General features: G+C 39.1%; 1 protein-coding gene and 2 non-coding genes across 5 annotated transcripts in view; 2 read left to right on the forward strand and 1 right to left on the reverse strand.

The window, feature by feature from the left end:
• The first annotated feature begins 4,223 nt into the window (after positions 1-4,223).
• On the forward strand, positions 4,224-4,297 carry trnat-agu. Its single transcript has one exon. It is a non-coding gene; the product is annotated as a tRNA-Thr (tRNA).
• Positions 4,298-5,169: 872 nt separating this feature from the next.
• On the reverse strand, positions 5,170-5,251 carry trnas-uga. Its single transcript has one exon. It is a non-coding gene; the product is annotated as a tRNA-Ser (tRNA).
• A 10,753-nt stretch (positions 5,252-16,004) lies between these two features.
• The window catches only part of LOC101162078 (zonadhesin), a 40,894-nt gene continuing 39,254 nt past the window's right edge, over positions 16,005-17,644 (forward strand). For all 3 annotated transcript variants that reach the window (XM_023966188.1, XM_023966189.1, XM_023966190.1), the window contains exon 1: positions 16,005-16,097. In XM_023966188.1, the coding sequence (XP_023821956.1) occupies positions 16,027-16,097 (71 nt within the window). In that variant the 5' untranslated portion in view covers positions 16,005-16,026. The remainder of the gene's footprint in view (positions 16,098-17,644) is intronic.

A 17,644-nucleotide genomic window follows, 5' to 3' on the forward strand; every position in this document is an offset into this window, starting at 1 on the left:
CTAAATTACCGTTCAAAAAATCAAATGAGGTTAAAATTTAGTTATACTTAGTTGGCCAAACATTAAGGGCTACAGTGTTGGAATGGATTGAGTTTTAAAATCTGAGAATTATGCGATGGTTCCGTGTGAAAGCCGTGCGGTAAAAAAATGAAGGCCCATTCAAAAAACATCGATCGTACAATTGCTTTGGTGCAGATACTTGAATGTACGACTTTTATTTATATAGCACATCATCAATGTACCAAAGTACTTTACACTAAAAAGGAGAGATAAAAAGAGAAAATTTAAAATTTCAATGGTGTAATTTGCCCCCTCTTCCTGGTCCATGTCAAAAAGTCTGCAGTAAAATTCTACAAAAACTTGTAGTTTATGGTGTGTATTTTAACACCCTGGATTTGGGTGTTAAAAAATAAAATCTGGATTTAACCCTACTTAACCATTCTTTTCATATTAGATATACCTATTTCTGAGACTTCTATGTCAAGGCATGATCCAAACTTTCTTTAAAACCCATTGTATGTAACTTGGTCCCATGTTGTTGTGCCCTGTAGTTCATCATCATTCCACAAGGGGCACTAGAGGGGCTTTTCCTCCTCATTTCAAAATGGCTGCTTCCATGAAATCTCAAAATAACTTTTGGCGGGAAATGTTTAAGTTGAGTATGACTCTTCTACTGTTATTCTTTTTTTTATTACTACTGGATGTATTGAAAGAATGCAACTATTTATGATACAGTTAAAAATGTTGAATCGAATCTGAGACGGTTAAACACTCATGTCAATATTTTTGCATCTTAAACAACATTCTTGTGAGCAAAACTTACCACATCACCCAATGGATTTTTAAATGAATATGGTAATATTATTTTGTGGATATCATCAAAGGGTTTAAAAAATTTAATTTACTTCTATTTTTGTCAATTCTTTGATGAAGTGGGCTTCACAGGGTTAAGAAAAGTCATTTTAAATCATGTCTGCCCTGGAGAGAAAGGCCCTGACTCAGACAACATGTTTTTCATTAACGGAGCCTGGAACGGGTATTTTGGTTATGCTACGTGACTTGTACTTACTCACACAGAGAAAACGCTCTCTTGAGAACAGACATTTTATGAGAGCAGGCTGAACCATGGCATCCTGAAGTTACTGTCAAATTCCTAAAATATCAAAGGCTGTCAGGAAACTGCTTTTTTCTTAACCTTAAATGGTGATCAAGTTGGATTCAGCTGATAAGAGCTCAGTTTTGTCCCTGTTATTCTTGTCTGTGTGACCTGGTTGTTTGTTTAAAGCCCCCTCACAAAAGAAGATGACTTAACATTGGTATTTACATCCCCAAGCATGTGACAAGTTTCCAAAGAAGGCAGTAAAGAGAAACATTTGGTAGCCCACTCCCTTTATCATCCACAGACACAATGTTTGCTTTTCCTCGTGACACACAGGAGCCTGGAAACGGCCCTTACTGCAGGGCTTCTGTTAGCGCCTCATCAATAGCTGACTGTGGACATTGACAAAGACAGACCAAAGGGGGGGTCACATGACACACTCATTTCCACTGGTCTAATTGAAGCCTGTTTTTATTTGTTTCAGAACAAACCAAATCCTGGCCTCTGTAAAAATGTTCAAATAGACAAATCAAACAAGTCTGGATTGTTGGACAGTGAAGTAAGTGGAGACTGGTGAAGTCCTTGATGGGTTACATAAGACATTGCATTTGGCTCCAGTTAATTCCAATTTTCAAGAGCCTCAATCAGGAAACCAAAGTTCTGACGCTAGTCAAAGACATCAAGTCTGAGAGCATTTACGACAGGACACAACAGAATCTGTTGGTCTTTACTGTCTGTTGGTTTCTCTTGTACACAGCTTTGATTTGGGACTTACCCGCTTATCTGTGCAAACATCTATAAATATCATTAAAATAAGACAGTGATAGACAATAGGTGTGTCAGAACAGATGTCCTGTCAGTTTCTGTTGTCCATTTCCTAAATCCGTTAAATCCTTTTCTGGCCCACATGGATGTTGGAGCCTATCCTAGTCACTATTGGACAGAGGCGTTGTTCACCCTAGACGGTCTACAGTCAATTCACATTTTAAAAATAACTTATAGTTGTTGAGTTTTTATGTAATGAAGGTATGTTGTGGTTTTGTTGGTGGTCGAGGGGAGCTAGTCCAAAAGCAATTTTTAAAATTCTATCACTACAATAAAAATTACAACAATGTTTAGCAAGGTAAAGTTTTTGCGTCACGTCCGGTATTAAGGCTATTCCCTTCCCGTTAGCAGGTGCTCGCTTTCATTAATTTTTTCTCCATCTTCTGCCGTCGTGTTTTGCACTGGCTGCTTAACGGAAAGGGAATTCCCGACATGAACATGAGCATTCTTCACCTCCTCCATGTCTGTTTGCTAATACAGTACCATTACGCCATGTATAGTGATCTCAGTCATACTGATTTAGTTATGTTCTTGTGAAAGTGTTACACAAGTCATTTTACTTTATACATCAAAATGTCTGTCATTCCAGCCACTGTTACATGAAAAGAATCATTCTCAGAGTTGTGATCAGAATCAGAATTCATTTATTGTCATATGCACAGCTTTTACACCAACATACAGAAATTACTTCCAGTACAACCTATACAAGATCAGACATACAACAGATACACATATACAGTTCAGAGTTGACTGAGGCTGCAGCAATAAATGCGCTACCTTACTAGGATGGGTGTAGATGGGTTACCAATGGGGAGGGTCTGGGTCATTGGTGACAAAAAAAAGTCGTATCTCAACACTGTTTGTCACGATGTGTAGATACAAGAAAAAAAAAAACTACACCGTTTAAACACAGAAGCACATATTCACACGACACACAGTACACGAGGGAGGTAGTGAGGGGGGGCCCTCTGCGATACACTCCGAGCGCAGCCATGGAGCGGTCGGGGGGGGGGGGGGGGGGGGGGGGCCTGAGAAGCAGCATCAACCTTCAACACAACAGCTGTTTTCACACTCTGGAAGCGAATATCTTGTTTTGTTGGAGCCAAGGACAGGAGTCCTCAGCTCAGAGGTGGGGGTGGGGATCAGAGTGGATCGCAGCTTTAAAAACATATTGATTTTAACTATAAGTACCAAAGGAAACTGTGTGATGGGATAAGCAGGAGTACCATCTTGGGCTTGGTGCAAATCACTTTCCATTTCAACCCAACAGTACAAAACGGGAACATAGCATTCATACCAAACAGTGACAAAGAGTGAATGTTGTTTGAGAGAGGAGCAGGCAGGAAGACTGCTATTTGGGATAAGTAACAGGAAGTTACTCATGGAAAAAGGGTCGAATATCCTCTATTTTGGGAGGAATGATCAATGGTGGAAAGTTTCTAAAACTTGAAGTGAATGAAAGTGACAGTGCGGCGCCAGGAGATCTAACTGTAACCACAGAACCTGGAAAATATGGGAAAACACTTTCACACTGATCATATGAGGAAACATCAGTGAGTCACAGTTAAAATAACAGCACGTACAGTTTTAAAACCTTCTAGACAAATAAACTAATACCGTCTGATAAAAGACGCTGGTAACGTTACACTGAGATAGAACGGTTTGGTTTTAGAATTACGGCTGAAATTTTGCTTTTGACTTCCACTCAGAACCTTTCCCAATCTACTCATCACAAAATTAAAAGCCTGATGTTTTGAGATGTACTGTAGCATGTAACCCAATGCAATGTTAGTTAACAGGCTAAATGTAACACGGTCATGTGTGTACTTTAAACAAAGATCTTGTTCCTTTTGTTACATTATTAAGATCACTCCAGAATGTGTAATTATAGATACCTTAAAAATATGTCTGTATGATCCCGAATGAATTCATATTTGCAGGATTCTTCTCTAGTGCCATAACTATCAGGAGCTAACTTGTCACTGGATGGGGACGTCTCATGGTAGATGATTTGGAGACAAAGCAGATTGAGGTGGTTTGGACGTGTTGAGAGGAGGAACACTGATGATTGGGGAAAAGGTGTTTAGGTAGGTACTGGGAAAGATGGCTTCAGGGAGACTTAAGAGAAGGGCCATGGATGTAGTGCAGGAGGACATGAGGGTAATTGGTGTGAGTGAAGAGAACCCAGTATAGGATTAGATGGAGTGGGAATCCTCTTTCCTATAAATCCCTTAGAAAGAATCATATAGTGGTGCTGTAAGTGATATATTATGTAATATTGACCATTATCTTCCCACATGGCGCCGTGGCTTAGTTGGTTAAAGCGCCTGTCTAGTAAACAGGAGATCCTGGGTTCGAATCCCAGCGGTGCCTTTTCTGTCTAGCCGTGATTTCATCTGAACTGTCCGATGTCTTATTTTTTGTCCAGAAAAAAACATTTGGAAATTCACTTTAACTAGAAAAAGGATTATTTAATTTATCACTTTAGATTAAACTGGCCCTTCTGTGTTGTTCGTACGTATAATTGACTAATCTAGTCATTTTACATATTCAGCAAAAAAAAAAAAAAACATGCCTCTGTGACTTGCATTACAAGAAATTACAGTGATGAATAAAAATATATTACAAAAAAGTTATGTCAGGTTTAATTTTTTTTTTACAGTTAAAAAACGAAAACATGGTGACATGCCAGAAGACTAGGAAACTATTATTTTCAGTGTAATAGCAGTTTTCCTCTGTCACTAATATAAAAAAACATTATTAGTTATTTAGTTATATTACATTATTTACTTATTAAGGTTGAAAGCAATCTTTAAAAAAGAAGAAAATTCCGTTATAAATACAAGGCAAGTCTTTTATGGCAGATGACGTGACTCTTTCAATTAGACCAAAAGTTCAGTAGCTTCAACCATTTCTTCACTCGTAGATAGTTGAATTCCCTTACAATCCGAGACATGCATGCATGTAGTGCATGTAGAAATCGTTGTTCAGGCTTTTTAACAGCATAACAGCATACAGTACAGAGCGACACCCGCTGTTCCTGCATCGTAACTGCATTACCAAGAGCCTTTATTTTGAAGGCTAAACACTGAGCATACCGGATATGAACAAAGCCGTTGTTTGTTTTTTTTGAAGGGGGGTCGAGAGTTCGCCTACTCATACAAAAACATTACGTAGATATAAGATAACAGAATGGAAAAATGCAAATATCAACGATTATTCTTAAAAAGATCACTAAAGACATACGCTGCGAGCAGGGTTCGAACCTGCGCGGGAAGATCCCATTGGATTTCAAGTCCAACGCCTTAACCACTCGGCCATCGCAGCACACACTTATAGACTGAGGCATTAATATTGTTATCCAAACACAACTGGACAGCACGGGTTCTGATAGGTGGAAGTCGAAAACGTTTTAAGAGTACACTTATACTTCTATGCTGAAACATCTGTGATTTTATCTTTAAATAATTTGAACTAAAGTATTTAAGAAATGCAGTTCTTTTCGGTATTAATGTGGAATATTTAGTTAAACGTTGCTTTACCAAAAGACACAAACAAAAGACATAACTCAAATTCACGACCGCGGTCAAGTGAGCCGACATCTGCGGAAGCGCGGTCACGCCAGCCGTCACTGACTTTTAGCATGCGCGTTTACATCATAGTTTACGGTACACACACCCAGCGAGCTGGAAAGACGGCATAAAGCGCTGATATCACCCATGTCACTGTTATACCCATTATAGAAATTACATGTACACACACCCAGCGAGCTGGAAAGACGGCATAAAGCGCTGATATCACCCATGTCACTGTTATACCCATTATAGAAATTACATGTACTGTACTCTGAAATAAATGAGAGTTATTGCATGCCCTGTATCGTTATTTGATGTACAAATGTATTCATTTGGATTGCATGTCTGTTCATTCCATAATAAACTACCAGAAATAACGTGTTTTGTCTGAAATATAATAATCAGACAGATTCTAAAAGTGAGATTCAACACTGACAAGAGTGTTTTGTGGGTTGTTGAGCATGACATGGAATGGAATCAAGCAGAAATGAAGAAACTCCAAGTAAAATCACATCTGGTCCTGTCAACTCTTTCTAAAGTTGCTTCATTTAAGGTGACACAAAACTTTCACTGGATTATTGTTGGTAATGATGTTCATGATCAGCACAGCAAGTTTGAAGAAGAATGACTGCAGAATATTAGAGATATTAAAGTTATAGTTCTCCTAAGCATCCTGCCTTTATAGTTAAATTAAAACATTTGAACCATCCAAAATACTCCTTCATCAAAAGGTGACGCAAAATTTTCACTGGAATATTGTTGGTATTGATGTTCATGACCATCACAGCAAGTTTGAAGAAATTTGGTTGTAGAAAAATACAGATATTGACATTGTATACCAATTCTGGCCTCCTCATTCATAGTCGGAGTATAACATGTTTATAAACCTCCATATTAGGTAAATACAGGCTGTCCGTTGGTCTGGACAAATTACGACACTACCATAGAAGAAGATATTATGCGGTCCGTTGTAAACAAACAGAGCTGCGACATAGAGCGAGATCATCTTCTAAACGTGCTTTGATTATTGTTATGATTATTATTAAGTGCATTTGCGGCCGAACGGACTGCAGTCCGAACCACGCACTGTAACAAAGCACCTTCCCTGTCTGCCAAGACGAAGCAGCGAGACTGCAGCTGCTCTGCTCAGAGACACGGTTCACTCGTGCGGAGCAGCAGGTTCATTCTAACAGCCACAGATCTTTTTACAAAGTGGGTTGTCGCAAAATCTAAATGAACACTACAAAGAACAATGTCAGACACAATGTATGAAAGAAGAGAACTTGACTGTGGTTGCAGCCTACAGGCCGAACAGCAGTTTGTAGTACCTGACCTTATTGGTGTCTGTCGAAGGGGTACTGGAAAGTCCCCCGTTTGGGGGACTTCATTGTCCCACAAGCAGCTGATGAGTACTGACAGTGTATGCAGGCTGCGGCTTGGGCTTTTGTGGAGGAAAAAACTCGGCCTTGGGAGGAGTTTGGGAAGCCCATGGAGTAGGACTATCAGATAGCCTTGAAGAGATTCTGGCAAGCCATCTGGAGCCTCATGAAGGGAAAGCAGTCTTCTTACTGTTTTCAGTTCAGGTGGGAAGCTGTTGACTTCCACTGGGGACTTGGGCAGCCAAATGAGGGAATCCGGTCATTTGTTGCATTTTCGGTCACTGTTGATGAAAGCACTGACTGCATTGAGGTGTTGAACTGACCGTCACAGCGGACACAGCAACAGCTGATGACATAGTCAGCTCTCTAGTTTCTGTGCCAGACAATGTTGAAGTGAAGTGGTCGCGTGATGTCAGTCTGGTCACCGATGGCGTCGCATCAAAGGTCAGGAAGAAGGCAGGTGTTGCCACAAAATTCAGGCAGAAACCAGGAAAAGATTCTTGGACATTTCATAGTGTTTTTCACACTATGAAAGGCAGGTGTAGGCAGGTGTTTCATGTTTTTCGGTAGCCCCTCTTGAGTTTATCATCGGGATTGCTTCAGTGACAGATGTAAAATATTCAGTCAGTATAAAATTGAATAGACCTTTTTTTAAGTGAAATTAATTTGATTTAATATCCATTGGCCTCTGTGAATGGATGTGTAAATAATAAATGTAAACCAATGTTGGTTGAGGCATGTTTTCCAAATGAGTAAAAAAACAAGAGCAAAGCTGTCATTTTGCCTTTATGTTACTGGTCCGCCCACTTGAATGTGGCCCCCGAATCAAAATGAGTTTGACACCCCTGCTGTAGAGACTACGTCTCTCGGCTGGCCTGTAAACGCCTCAGGTCCACCAGAGGAGATGGAGGAAGTGGCCAGGGAGAGGTAAGTCTGGACATCTTTGCTTAGACAGCTGCCCCACGACCCAGTCCTAGATGAGTGGAAGAAGATGGATGGATAACTTCATTGTTAGAAATATACCATCATACCAGAAGTGTCACTTTGATTAAAATATTGTACTCAAGTTTTTTTATGTTTGTGGACAGCTAAGGAAAAATATAACATTTATTGCCACATTTTAACACTAATTTAAAATGGATTTACTTTGTAACTAATTACTTTTAAGATGCAGTAACTGAGTCACTAACTCAAATACTTTTTGGGCAATGTAACAAGTAAATGTAAGCTTTAAATTCAACTTGATATTAAATTCTTAGTTCATTTTTTGGTGTGAATTGCTCTTAGTCTGGCCCATCAGTTTGCATTAGGAGACCAAGAAAGGGGCCATTAGTGTGGAATTTCTTTTGGGCATGGTCTTGCACGATACCAGCCCGGGCAGAACGAGTCTCACCAAAGTTATGCTTGGGGAAAACCAGAGCTGTGGGATGTTATGGTGCTGAAGTATTCAAGGCTACATCTACAGCATCAGCAGCAGCTACTGCAGGGCTGGGAGCAACTGGGACAGCAAACACAAAAATTATAATAGATCCCCTTCCTCAGACCAACACACAGCCCCCCACCCCTTTCCCACCTCCCACCCCCTAACTGATGGAGATAGACAATGGGAAATAGGGAAATAGGCTAAGCACGAAAACAAAATGTTGGTTGTTGGAAACGCTAATATTTGGGACCTCCTTCTCTGTGAAAAGCTGCATAACCGGCCAAATGCAGCATTACAGGCGGGGACCAGCCTCACCACAGCGAAGTGGCGAACAGCAGCCGACACGGATGGAGAGGAAGCACCGGAAATAAAAATGAGAATCAAAGAGTAAACATGCCAATAAAAGCAATAAATAAAGAATAAAACATTGAAATAAGGAATAATGAAATAAATGGTTAATAAACCTACAGTTTAAATTCATATTACAAGATAAAATTGATAAATAAATACTGAACGAAATTTAAAATAAAACAATAATGTCAAAAGTAGTAAAATGAGCTAAAAGCCCAGTTAAAAAGATGGGTCTTGAGCCTTTTCTTAAAAGCAACTATGCTCTCTGCGGCTCTCAGACAGTTAAGAGAAGTCAAGTCAGACAATGGATTATACTAAAACCAGAATTAGGAAGCTAACGGGGAGCTATCAAAAACTAAATAGGGACTCCTAACCTAAGAAAACACCAAGAAAGGCATTGACACCCAACACGGGTATTATGATGGGCCTGTTTTCATCTGCATCATGGACATGATGGTGTCACAGAGAAGTTGTGGGTACTGGTGGTTTGCAGAGAGAAGATGTTCAGCTCCTTCTTCAGATGAAAGTGATAAACTCTGAGCTCCTGCTGTACACACCTCAAGCACTTCTGCATAGTTTAATTAAAAATCTAAATTAGTGTGCGAGTCATTGATGAGCACATTTTATGTGGAATACAGCAGACATTTGCCATTAAACCCAACCACACCTTCGAAAGCTTCCAGAAATGAGAGGATGCATCATGAAGGTCAGTACAAAGGTCCACACTCTGGAGAAACTCCTTCAGTATCTTTATAAGGGGAGGACACGCCCAGTAACACATAACAAACTCATGTTGATGATGGGATCTTTTATGATACAAAGCTGCTCAACACGTCAGGTCAACTGAGTTTAATGCTTATCTGTTATCTTCGTTTAACAAGATGCTTCAGAGGGGAAAAAAGGAACACTTTGTTTCGTACAGCAATTGCCCTATTCTTGACCAAAATAAGTGCTGACTTCACTGAAATGCCTTAGAGAGGACTTTTTCCAGCCCCATGCAGCCTGTCCCATTTAATTCCCAAATGCTCTGAAGGTCTTCATGACGAAGAGGTTCTCCGCCCAGCAGTACCTCCAGCTGTTTTCTCAAGACAAACCCTTTTGGCACTTTTATGAGCTATCAAAACCTCTAAGAGCCCGTAAATCCAGAAAGGCTGAGCCCAAAGTTTCCTTAATGAGGTGCATGATGACTGAAGGTCACTCTTTTTACTTGCATTGACTGTGCGTTCTGATCAAGGCCGTGACAGCCCACTATCCACCCCGGAGCTGTCATTGTTTTCCTGCCCAGCACAGCTGATTTACCTTATGGAAGAGAGATAAAGAAGGCTGTCGACTTGCCCTGTGTTGATGACCCCTTTATTCTTTTTTTATGCACTTTAAATAACTGTCTCCTACAGTTAATGCACAAAACAGGGGTTGGAAACATAAGTGTTGAATCGGTTGTGATGTTTTAAACAACACATATTTGGTGTGTGACAGCTGTTTTTGCTGCTGTGGTCTCGATAGTTTTACCAAATAAAACAACCAAAGTCAAAACTGAAAAACTTTAGCCACTTGGTCATCCTCCATTACATTGAAGGATAAAGTATCCAACTTTCTTGCCAGAAAGACTTAGTTACTGTATGGGAAAACCTTTATTATGAGCACAGATGGTTGTTGTGGTTGAGGAGCAGGTTTCTGCACACATCAGGAGGAATTTTGGTTCAACCTTGCGATGCAGGACAGAGCGCTTTAAGAACCTATTTGTCCCTTCAGCTATCAGGCTGTTTAACGAATCTGCCTAATATGAACTGCTATTTTATTTTGTGAACTTTTATTTTATTGTTATTTATTGTGTGTTTGGCTGCTGGACACCTGAATTTCTCCCTTGGCAGATTAATAAAGTTTTCATCCATCTATCTATCTATCTATCTATCTATCTATCTATCTATCTATCTATCTATCTATCTATCTATCTATCTATCTATCTATCTATCTATCTATCTATCTATCTATCTATCTATCTATCTATCTATCTATCTATCTATCTATCAATCTATCTATCTATCTGTCTGTCTGTCTGTCTGTCTGTCTGTCTGTCTGTCTGTCTGTCTGTCTGTCTGTCTGTCTGTCTGTCTGTCTGTCTGTCTGTCTGTCTGTCTGTCTGTCTATCTACTATCTATCTATCTATCTTCTTTACAAATGACTTCTTTACAAATCATTCAGATTTGGTGGCTGCGGCTTGGCATCTGTGAGCCTCGGCTCTCTCCATAGGTTTTCTACAGGATTGAGGTCCAGAGACTGGCTGGACCCCTCCATGACCTTTATCTGCTTTTCCTTCAGCCATTACTTGGTTGTCTTGGCTGAACGTTTGGGATCAATATCCTGTTGGAAGACTCCTCCATGGCCCGTTTTACATGTAAGCCTCCTGGTGGAGGAAAAGAGGTTCTCACTCGGGATCTCCACAGTGAAGAAGCCCTGTGCAGAGGAACACCCACAAAGCCTAATGTTGATCATGTAGCTCAAAAGGTGAAAGTGCAGACCTGATCTAATGACTCAGCTTTCACATGTAAGTAACGCTATGCGTGTTGCAGTGAAAGTGTGTGCATAGAATGGGGCAATCATAGAGATGTTGATGTTTTCCAGGTTACCATGGAGACCTGCTGTCATTTTAGGTTGTAAAGAAAATACCTGAAACCATTTTTTTCCTGAAGATTGTCATATGTCCACCACCACCAGTCCATGAAATACAGAGTTTAGAAGTACAGAGAAAGTATAATAGGTTTACTATGTTTTTGTACAAACTAAACAGTGAGTGGCCTAAAGAGAATGGTTTACTGTTGGTGATTCTTTTAGTTTGATGAAAACTAAGCAATAAAAACAGTTTCAGGTCATTGTATGTGACAAAATCTTAGTTTCTGGTGAATTATTCCCAGCCATGTGGTAAACCTTTGCTTATTTCTGCCAGTAAAGTTACTGTGAACTTGGTAGCTTCCTTCCCCACCTCTCTGCGCTGTGCACTGTATGTGACTCAGAAGAGGAACTGCTGAGATAAAGCTAAAGCTAGGGACACATAATAATTTGTCACCAGCTATATTTCCATTCCTTCAAAGAACACTGCAGGTCCAAAATAGAAAATAAGGATTGATGGGTACTGCAGTTGTTCTTTGCTGGTTCGCTCACCCACTGATTGAGATCTGTAGAAGTCAAAGTGACCATTGGAGGTGATGGTCAGTGACATGTGCTGAGAGTGAGTAGAAACCAATAAGCTACAGTTGCTCCATTCACCAACCTGATAGACCCAACAGAACTGTTTGCCTGTCTCACTGATAAAGTTGGGTGGGTTGGACCCTGTTCCTGTGCAGGTTTCATAAATGGACCAAGCCCTCACAGAAAGCAAAATTGCCCTGCGTGCAACTGCATGGATCATTTAAACCCCCAATAAAGCAATCAAAAAAGATGGCCCACCACTAAAACAATTAATACAAAATCACAAAAACAATGAAACACTTCTGGCCTGTTGGGAAATGAATTCCCACAATAGCATATTTGTTTATCAAAAAAAATAACAAAAAAGTAGAAAAAAAAGTTAATGAATGTTTGAAATAGCTCCAACAGTGAAACAGTACCAACTATCAAAAACTGTTGATTAGAAGTTGCCTTCTCTGCATCCTTTTCACTCACAACAACCGCTCTCAGCCCCTCTTCTCTACATCCATGCTGCCGCTGACCTTCATTTCTTTTCAGAGCAAACCTCGAACCTCTCTAGACGTTCCTCCAATTTCTCCCAGCTCTCACTACAGGTCACAATGGCATCTGCAAACATCAGATTCCTATCTGACATCACCTGTCAGTCTGTCCATCACCAAAACAAACAAGATGGGGCTGAAAGCTGATGCTTGGTGCAGTCCCTCCTCCACCTTGAGCTCCTAAATCCCACCAACAGGTAGGGATGTAACTATTCATTGTAACCCTTGTACTATCCTAGGCACTTTAACATTGGGAGTTGGGTCATCTAGACCCACTAGACAGTGATCTGAACCTTTTTTCTTTAATGATTTGTGATCTTCACTGGTGTCCATGGATTAAACGAAATCCTCTTCACCTTTATCCACCTACGTCATGGTAGGGAGAACACGTCAATGGAAGGGTGGGGTCATAGGATAGGACAAGGGTTGACAACTATTCTATTCATATCATAATTTGTGGTTGCTGATAAGAGTCATAGTTTATATTGGTTCATTTTGAACGGTCTGACTCGATCTGATTCACTGACTTAAATTTAATCCAGGACATCTTTAGCCAAAACTTCAACCAGTGGGACTCAGGGAGAAATTCCTGGTACTGAACATTGAAGTTTTCCAGATTCCGTGGATTTATTCAAGATAATCAAGTGTAAATGAAATATATGTACACACAAGAAAGAATTGATGGTAAAAACATTCACAATTCAGTTTCCTAAAGTTCAGCCCACTGTTTTCCACATCCAAAGAATCCAAAAGGACATTATTAGAACATTCTAGCACACTGGATGGTCAGACGTCTTTGCTAAATTTAAAGTGTTTTGTACACTTTGGAATAGAATGACGGACTGATCAGTTTATGCAGTCATCACGTATGTTTTGTCCACTGGGATGCTCATTTTTACGTTATAGTAAAATACATTTACATTACCCAAATACAGATATTTCCAATATTGATACAATCTTTTATTTTTTTTTACACAATTTTACAATGATATAGGTCGATTCTATCAACAACTTGCCATCAGCTTTATTCCTCTGTAGTTTCTACAACTATCTTCGGCTCAATGCATTCTTCCACAAAATTGAACCACAACATCCCTCCACTCTCTAAGATTTTGTTGAACAGCCCAGTCAGAAACCTTTCTGTCACCTCTCCTAAACTCTTCCATACCTGCACAGGTGTGTTGTTAGGACTTCCCATCTTCCCACTCTTCATGCTCTTCAACGTCTTCATCTTCACTGATCTTTGCCACTTCTTGTTCCTCAACAGTCACCTCTTCTCTGAGCTCTCATCATTCATCAATTCTCCCTTTCATTAGTTCTCCTTTGATCTTTTCCTACTTGTGGAACATGTCGAATCATTTCCATCCCTTCTTGTTCGCCATAACCTGAAGTTCATCCCTCCATTCTTGTCTAACTACACAGATACAGCCTATTGTTGATAAGATATTGTCATCATAATCCACGTAAGAGAAACTCAAATTTACGCAAAGCAAAACTTTTTTTATAACCTTTTTTTTAAATGTACATAAAGGTGCTAATATAAATACAAGTGAGTAAATGTAATTTTTATTACTTACTCAAGTACTTGCTCAATATTCTTAAAGTCCCATTCTGATCATATTTCGGTCTATTGTAAAAGTGTTCCCAGTGGACATAGTTTCTGCAGAGCGGCAGGACTTCATTAGAAACTTGCAATCATTTCCCATCATCCCTTTGTTTATGCTCTCTCCCGCCAGCTTACAGCCCCTCACAACCCTAACCTAACATTACCGGTGCAACAAAAATTGCGAGCAATATTGGAGCTATTGAGCCATACAGTTTTGAGTCAGATTTCAGCTCAGAGGAGACAATCAGAATGGAGCGGAGCAAGGAGTTTGTGGCCTGTCGAATGTAGCTTTGACGTCACTGCTACAAGCTTTTTCAAACAGCACTTTTTATGTTCCTGATTGACAACCATTTGAAAAAGATATACTCAGAAATGAAATTTTGTTCTTAATTTTCTTTATATCTGTCCTCCATCATCAGGAAAATGCTACAAGAACATGTTAAAAACACCAAAAACACAATATCCATCAGAGTGGTTCTTTAAGATGAAGAGCAAGAACTATAATGAATGATTTTGACCTATCATTTTTATTTTTTAACCTACACAGCAGTGTTTATGTCACAGTAACAGTGAGAAACAGGCTGAGTAGAAACTGACACGGAAATAATTCCTGCAGGTTAGTCAATAGTTCTGTCACATTCAAAGTGATTACAGTACAGTAACAACACCGTCCTTGCAGTTCATATACAGATAACACATCCTGACACTTCAACCGCACTCACGGAAAAAAGCACACACCTACAAGCAAAGGTTAGTCTTTGGGTTACCAAGGTAACCACCAAAACATTTCAGGGAGGCATATATGTTAAAACTAAAAAAAAAAAAAGTGTTTTTTCCCCCCTGAGTTTTCTTGAGATAACTACAGTAGAGAAGTGGGGCAGCAGAGAAGTGGGGGTCCATAAAAGCTGCTTTAATTCAATTTTCCTTTTTTAAACCCCTTGAGGGGTTTTTTGGAGGGTCAAAGTGCAGGAGAGCGGAACCAGGTTTTTCAAATGAAACAAGACAACAACAAGACTGACCAAAAGGTGATGAGGTAGACTACTGATGGCAAAACAAAAGTGACACGAGGATCTGATAAAGAGACAAACTTCATATGGTTATATATGGAGGAGGAGGACGAGGAAGATGGAGTCAACCTTCTTCAACACAAGACGTGTTGTAAACTTGTTGTTAACTGATAACCCCTTAAGGTAGCATGATCACTTTAAACATGAAATGAAACACAAGAGCCATGGATCAGGGGGAAAGCGGACAAACATTTGAACTGATGCTGATAAAACAAAAACAAATCAACCCTGGTTGATTGTTCACATTTTGGCATAACCCATCAGGGTTCTCCACAGCAAATCAGATTTATATTTGATTTGCACAGGTGGTTTGGCAGAGATTTCTATGCCGGATACCCTTCCTGACACAACCCCTGTCTTTTATCCGTGGTACGGACCGCCACGGGGGGACCAGGCTTGGGCCCCTTTGTGGCAACATAACACTGGGACAAGTTAAAAAGACAAAGATCCCTAAATAACGTACAGCTGGTAGACCGCCATCATTCAGAGAGATGGTAAAAGCATATAGAAGGGATCAAAGGGAGAAATTTGACGGTTTTCCTGATGGAATGGGCTGATGGTCTAACAGGGGGAGGACACGGAGGGCAGTGGGTTGATGCAGCGATGAAGCAGTGATGCTGACTCCCCTTTGCAGAGAGGCTTGTTTGGTGGCAGAAAATCCCCGAGGCGACAGGCAGGTGTGTCCAGGTGATCAAAGTGTTCTGTTTATTACACAGCAAGCTTATGACAGTCCAAGTTCTTGGTTTTAACGTGGGGCATGATGGGGGTCCACACCCTCACTGCGGCACACACCCTGTCCATATCGTTCACTGTTACTCATTAACACATTTTGCAGCATTGCGTAACCGAGCCTAAACACCACCCAGGGAACAGGTCTTGTGTGGAAGAAGGTTGAATCCATCTTCTTCCTCCTCCTCCTCCTCCTCCATATATAACCTCTGCAGATGAGACTCTCTGTCTTCCTCTGCTGCCTGTCATGGACAGACTGCCGTTTATCTTTCTGCTCCTATGGATGTGCAGCTGCAGTGCCAATGAGGTCCCTCAAAGGTGGGTAACCTCACCAAGACATTCCTATAATAATCAGAAACTGATCAAACCCATTAATGATCTTTCTGTTTGTTCAATTTTTTGTTACATGTTCATAATTTCTTGATAAATTTTAGCTTTTTATGTTTGAAAGTCTAACAATTTAAACAACAACAAGCAAACAAAAAGCCTTTATATGTCATATTTAAAATCACAATTGATCATAAGATGATCTAAGAACGTTTTATTTATTATCTTTATTTAATTTTGGTTCTTGATAAATCGTCTGCATTTAATCTGACATGAACCAGATTATGACAGCAATGCCGTTTAAGAAAGAAACCAAACTCTATTTGACGTTTTATTGATAATCCTTATATTTAATTAATCTAAAGTGAATTACTGCAAGAAAATCTATTTATATTTATTAGTTATTATGCTGTCAAGAAGATAACATCATTTTCTGACATATTATTTTGAATTTTCCTTATTTTATAATTACTTTATATCGGAAATAGGTTTGCTGTATCTGTGTTTTGTAATTTTCTTATTATAGTATTAAATTATTTTTAACACTTGAAATTAATAAATAATCATAAGTACATATTAATTAAGAATAAATAAAATGCATAGATTTTTTTTTACAATTATTTTAACCAATTTTTATAATTATTTTTCCAATTGAGCAGCTTTAAAAAAATACGTTGTGAAGATTTTTTTTGTTGGTTTAATACAGTTTTGACAGAGGTTTAGAGTTTACACAAAAACAACTGGAAGTAAACTACAAACCCCAAACCCTTAATGACTCTGAATAAGAATGAGAATTTACAAGTGAAAAAACTGAAAAGGGTTTTAAAGTTTGGCAGTGACTCAAACAAAACCCTGTTTTTCTTTTCATGAAGCTGAAAATGGATTGTTTTGTGTTGGAAAGATCTGCGCTTTACCGTTTAGACGAGACTGACACAGTTCTTTATAATTACAAATATAAAGAAAGATTAATAAATGAACAGCTCTAATTTTACATTTCTGAGGTTTTATTTTATCTTACTTTTTTGTACTAACAGTTTCATTATGCACTTTTTTTTAGCATATTTTATATGAAAACTCTGTTATTTTAGTCTGTGAATTCACCTTTTAATGGGTTTTGGCCTGGTAGTGAATATATGCATACTGTATAAAAAGAAAGGTTCTCTGGGTTAAAAGTCTCATATTATTTAATATTGCTTGATGACATCAGGTTTTGTCATTTGGAGGAAGAGATTAGACATAATATGAGACAAGGTTTCCACCCAGGAAATGATCAATTTGAACTTCTGCCCTCAGGGAGAACTTATTAAACTCTGGAAACGAGAAGAAACAGACTGAACATTTTATTTGTCTTCTTAAATTGCATTGAAACAGTAAATACTTTAATCAAAAAAAAAAAAATACTAATGTAAATTGTCAATGTGTGCGTGGATGTGTATTTTGTCTTCAAACTTTTATAATTTTATTGTATCTTTTTTATGGCTTTATAGTTCATCGCTACTCCTTATTTAATTACCAGTATTTGTTTTCATTGCTCCTTT

This window comes from Oryzias latipes, chromosome 18 (assembly GCF_002234675.1).
Source record: "Oryzias latipes chromosome 18, ASM223467v1".
In the NCBI taxonomy this organism is placed as follows: domain Eukaryota; kingdom Metazoa; phylum Chordata; class Actinopteri; order Beloniformes; family Adrianichthyidae; genus Oryzias; species Oryzias latipes.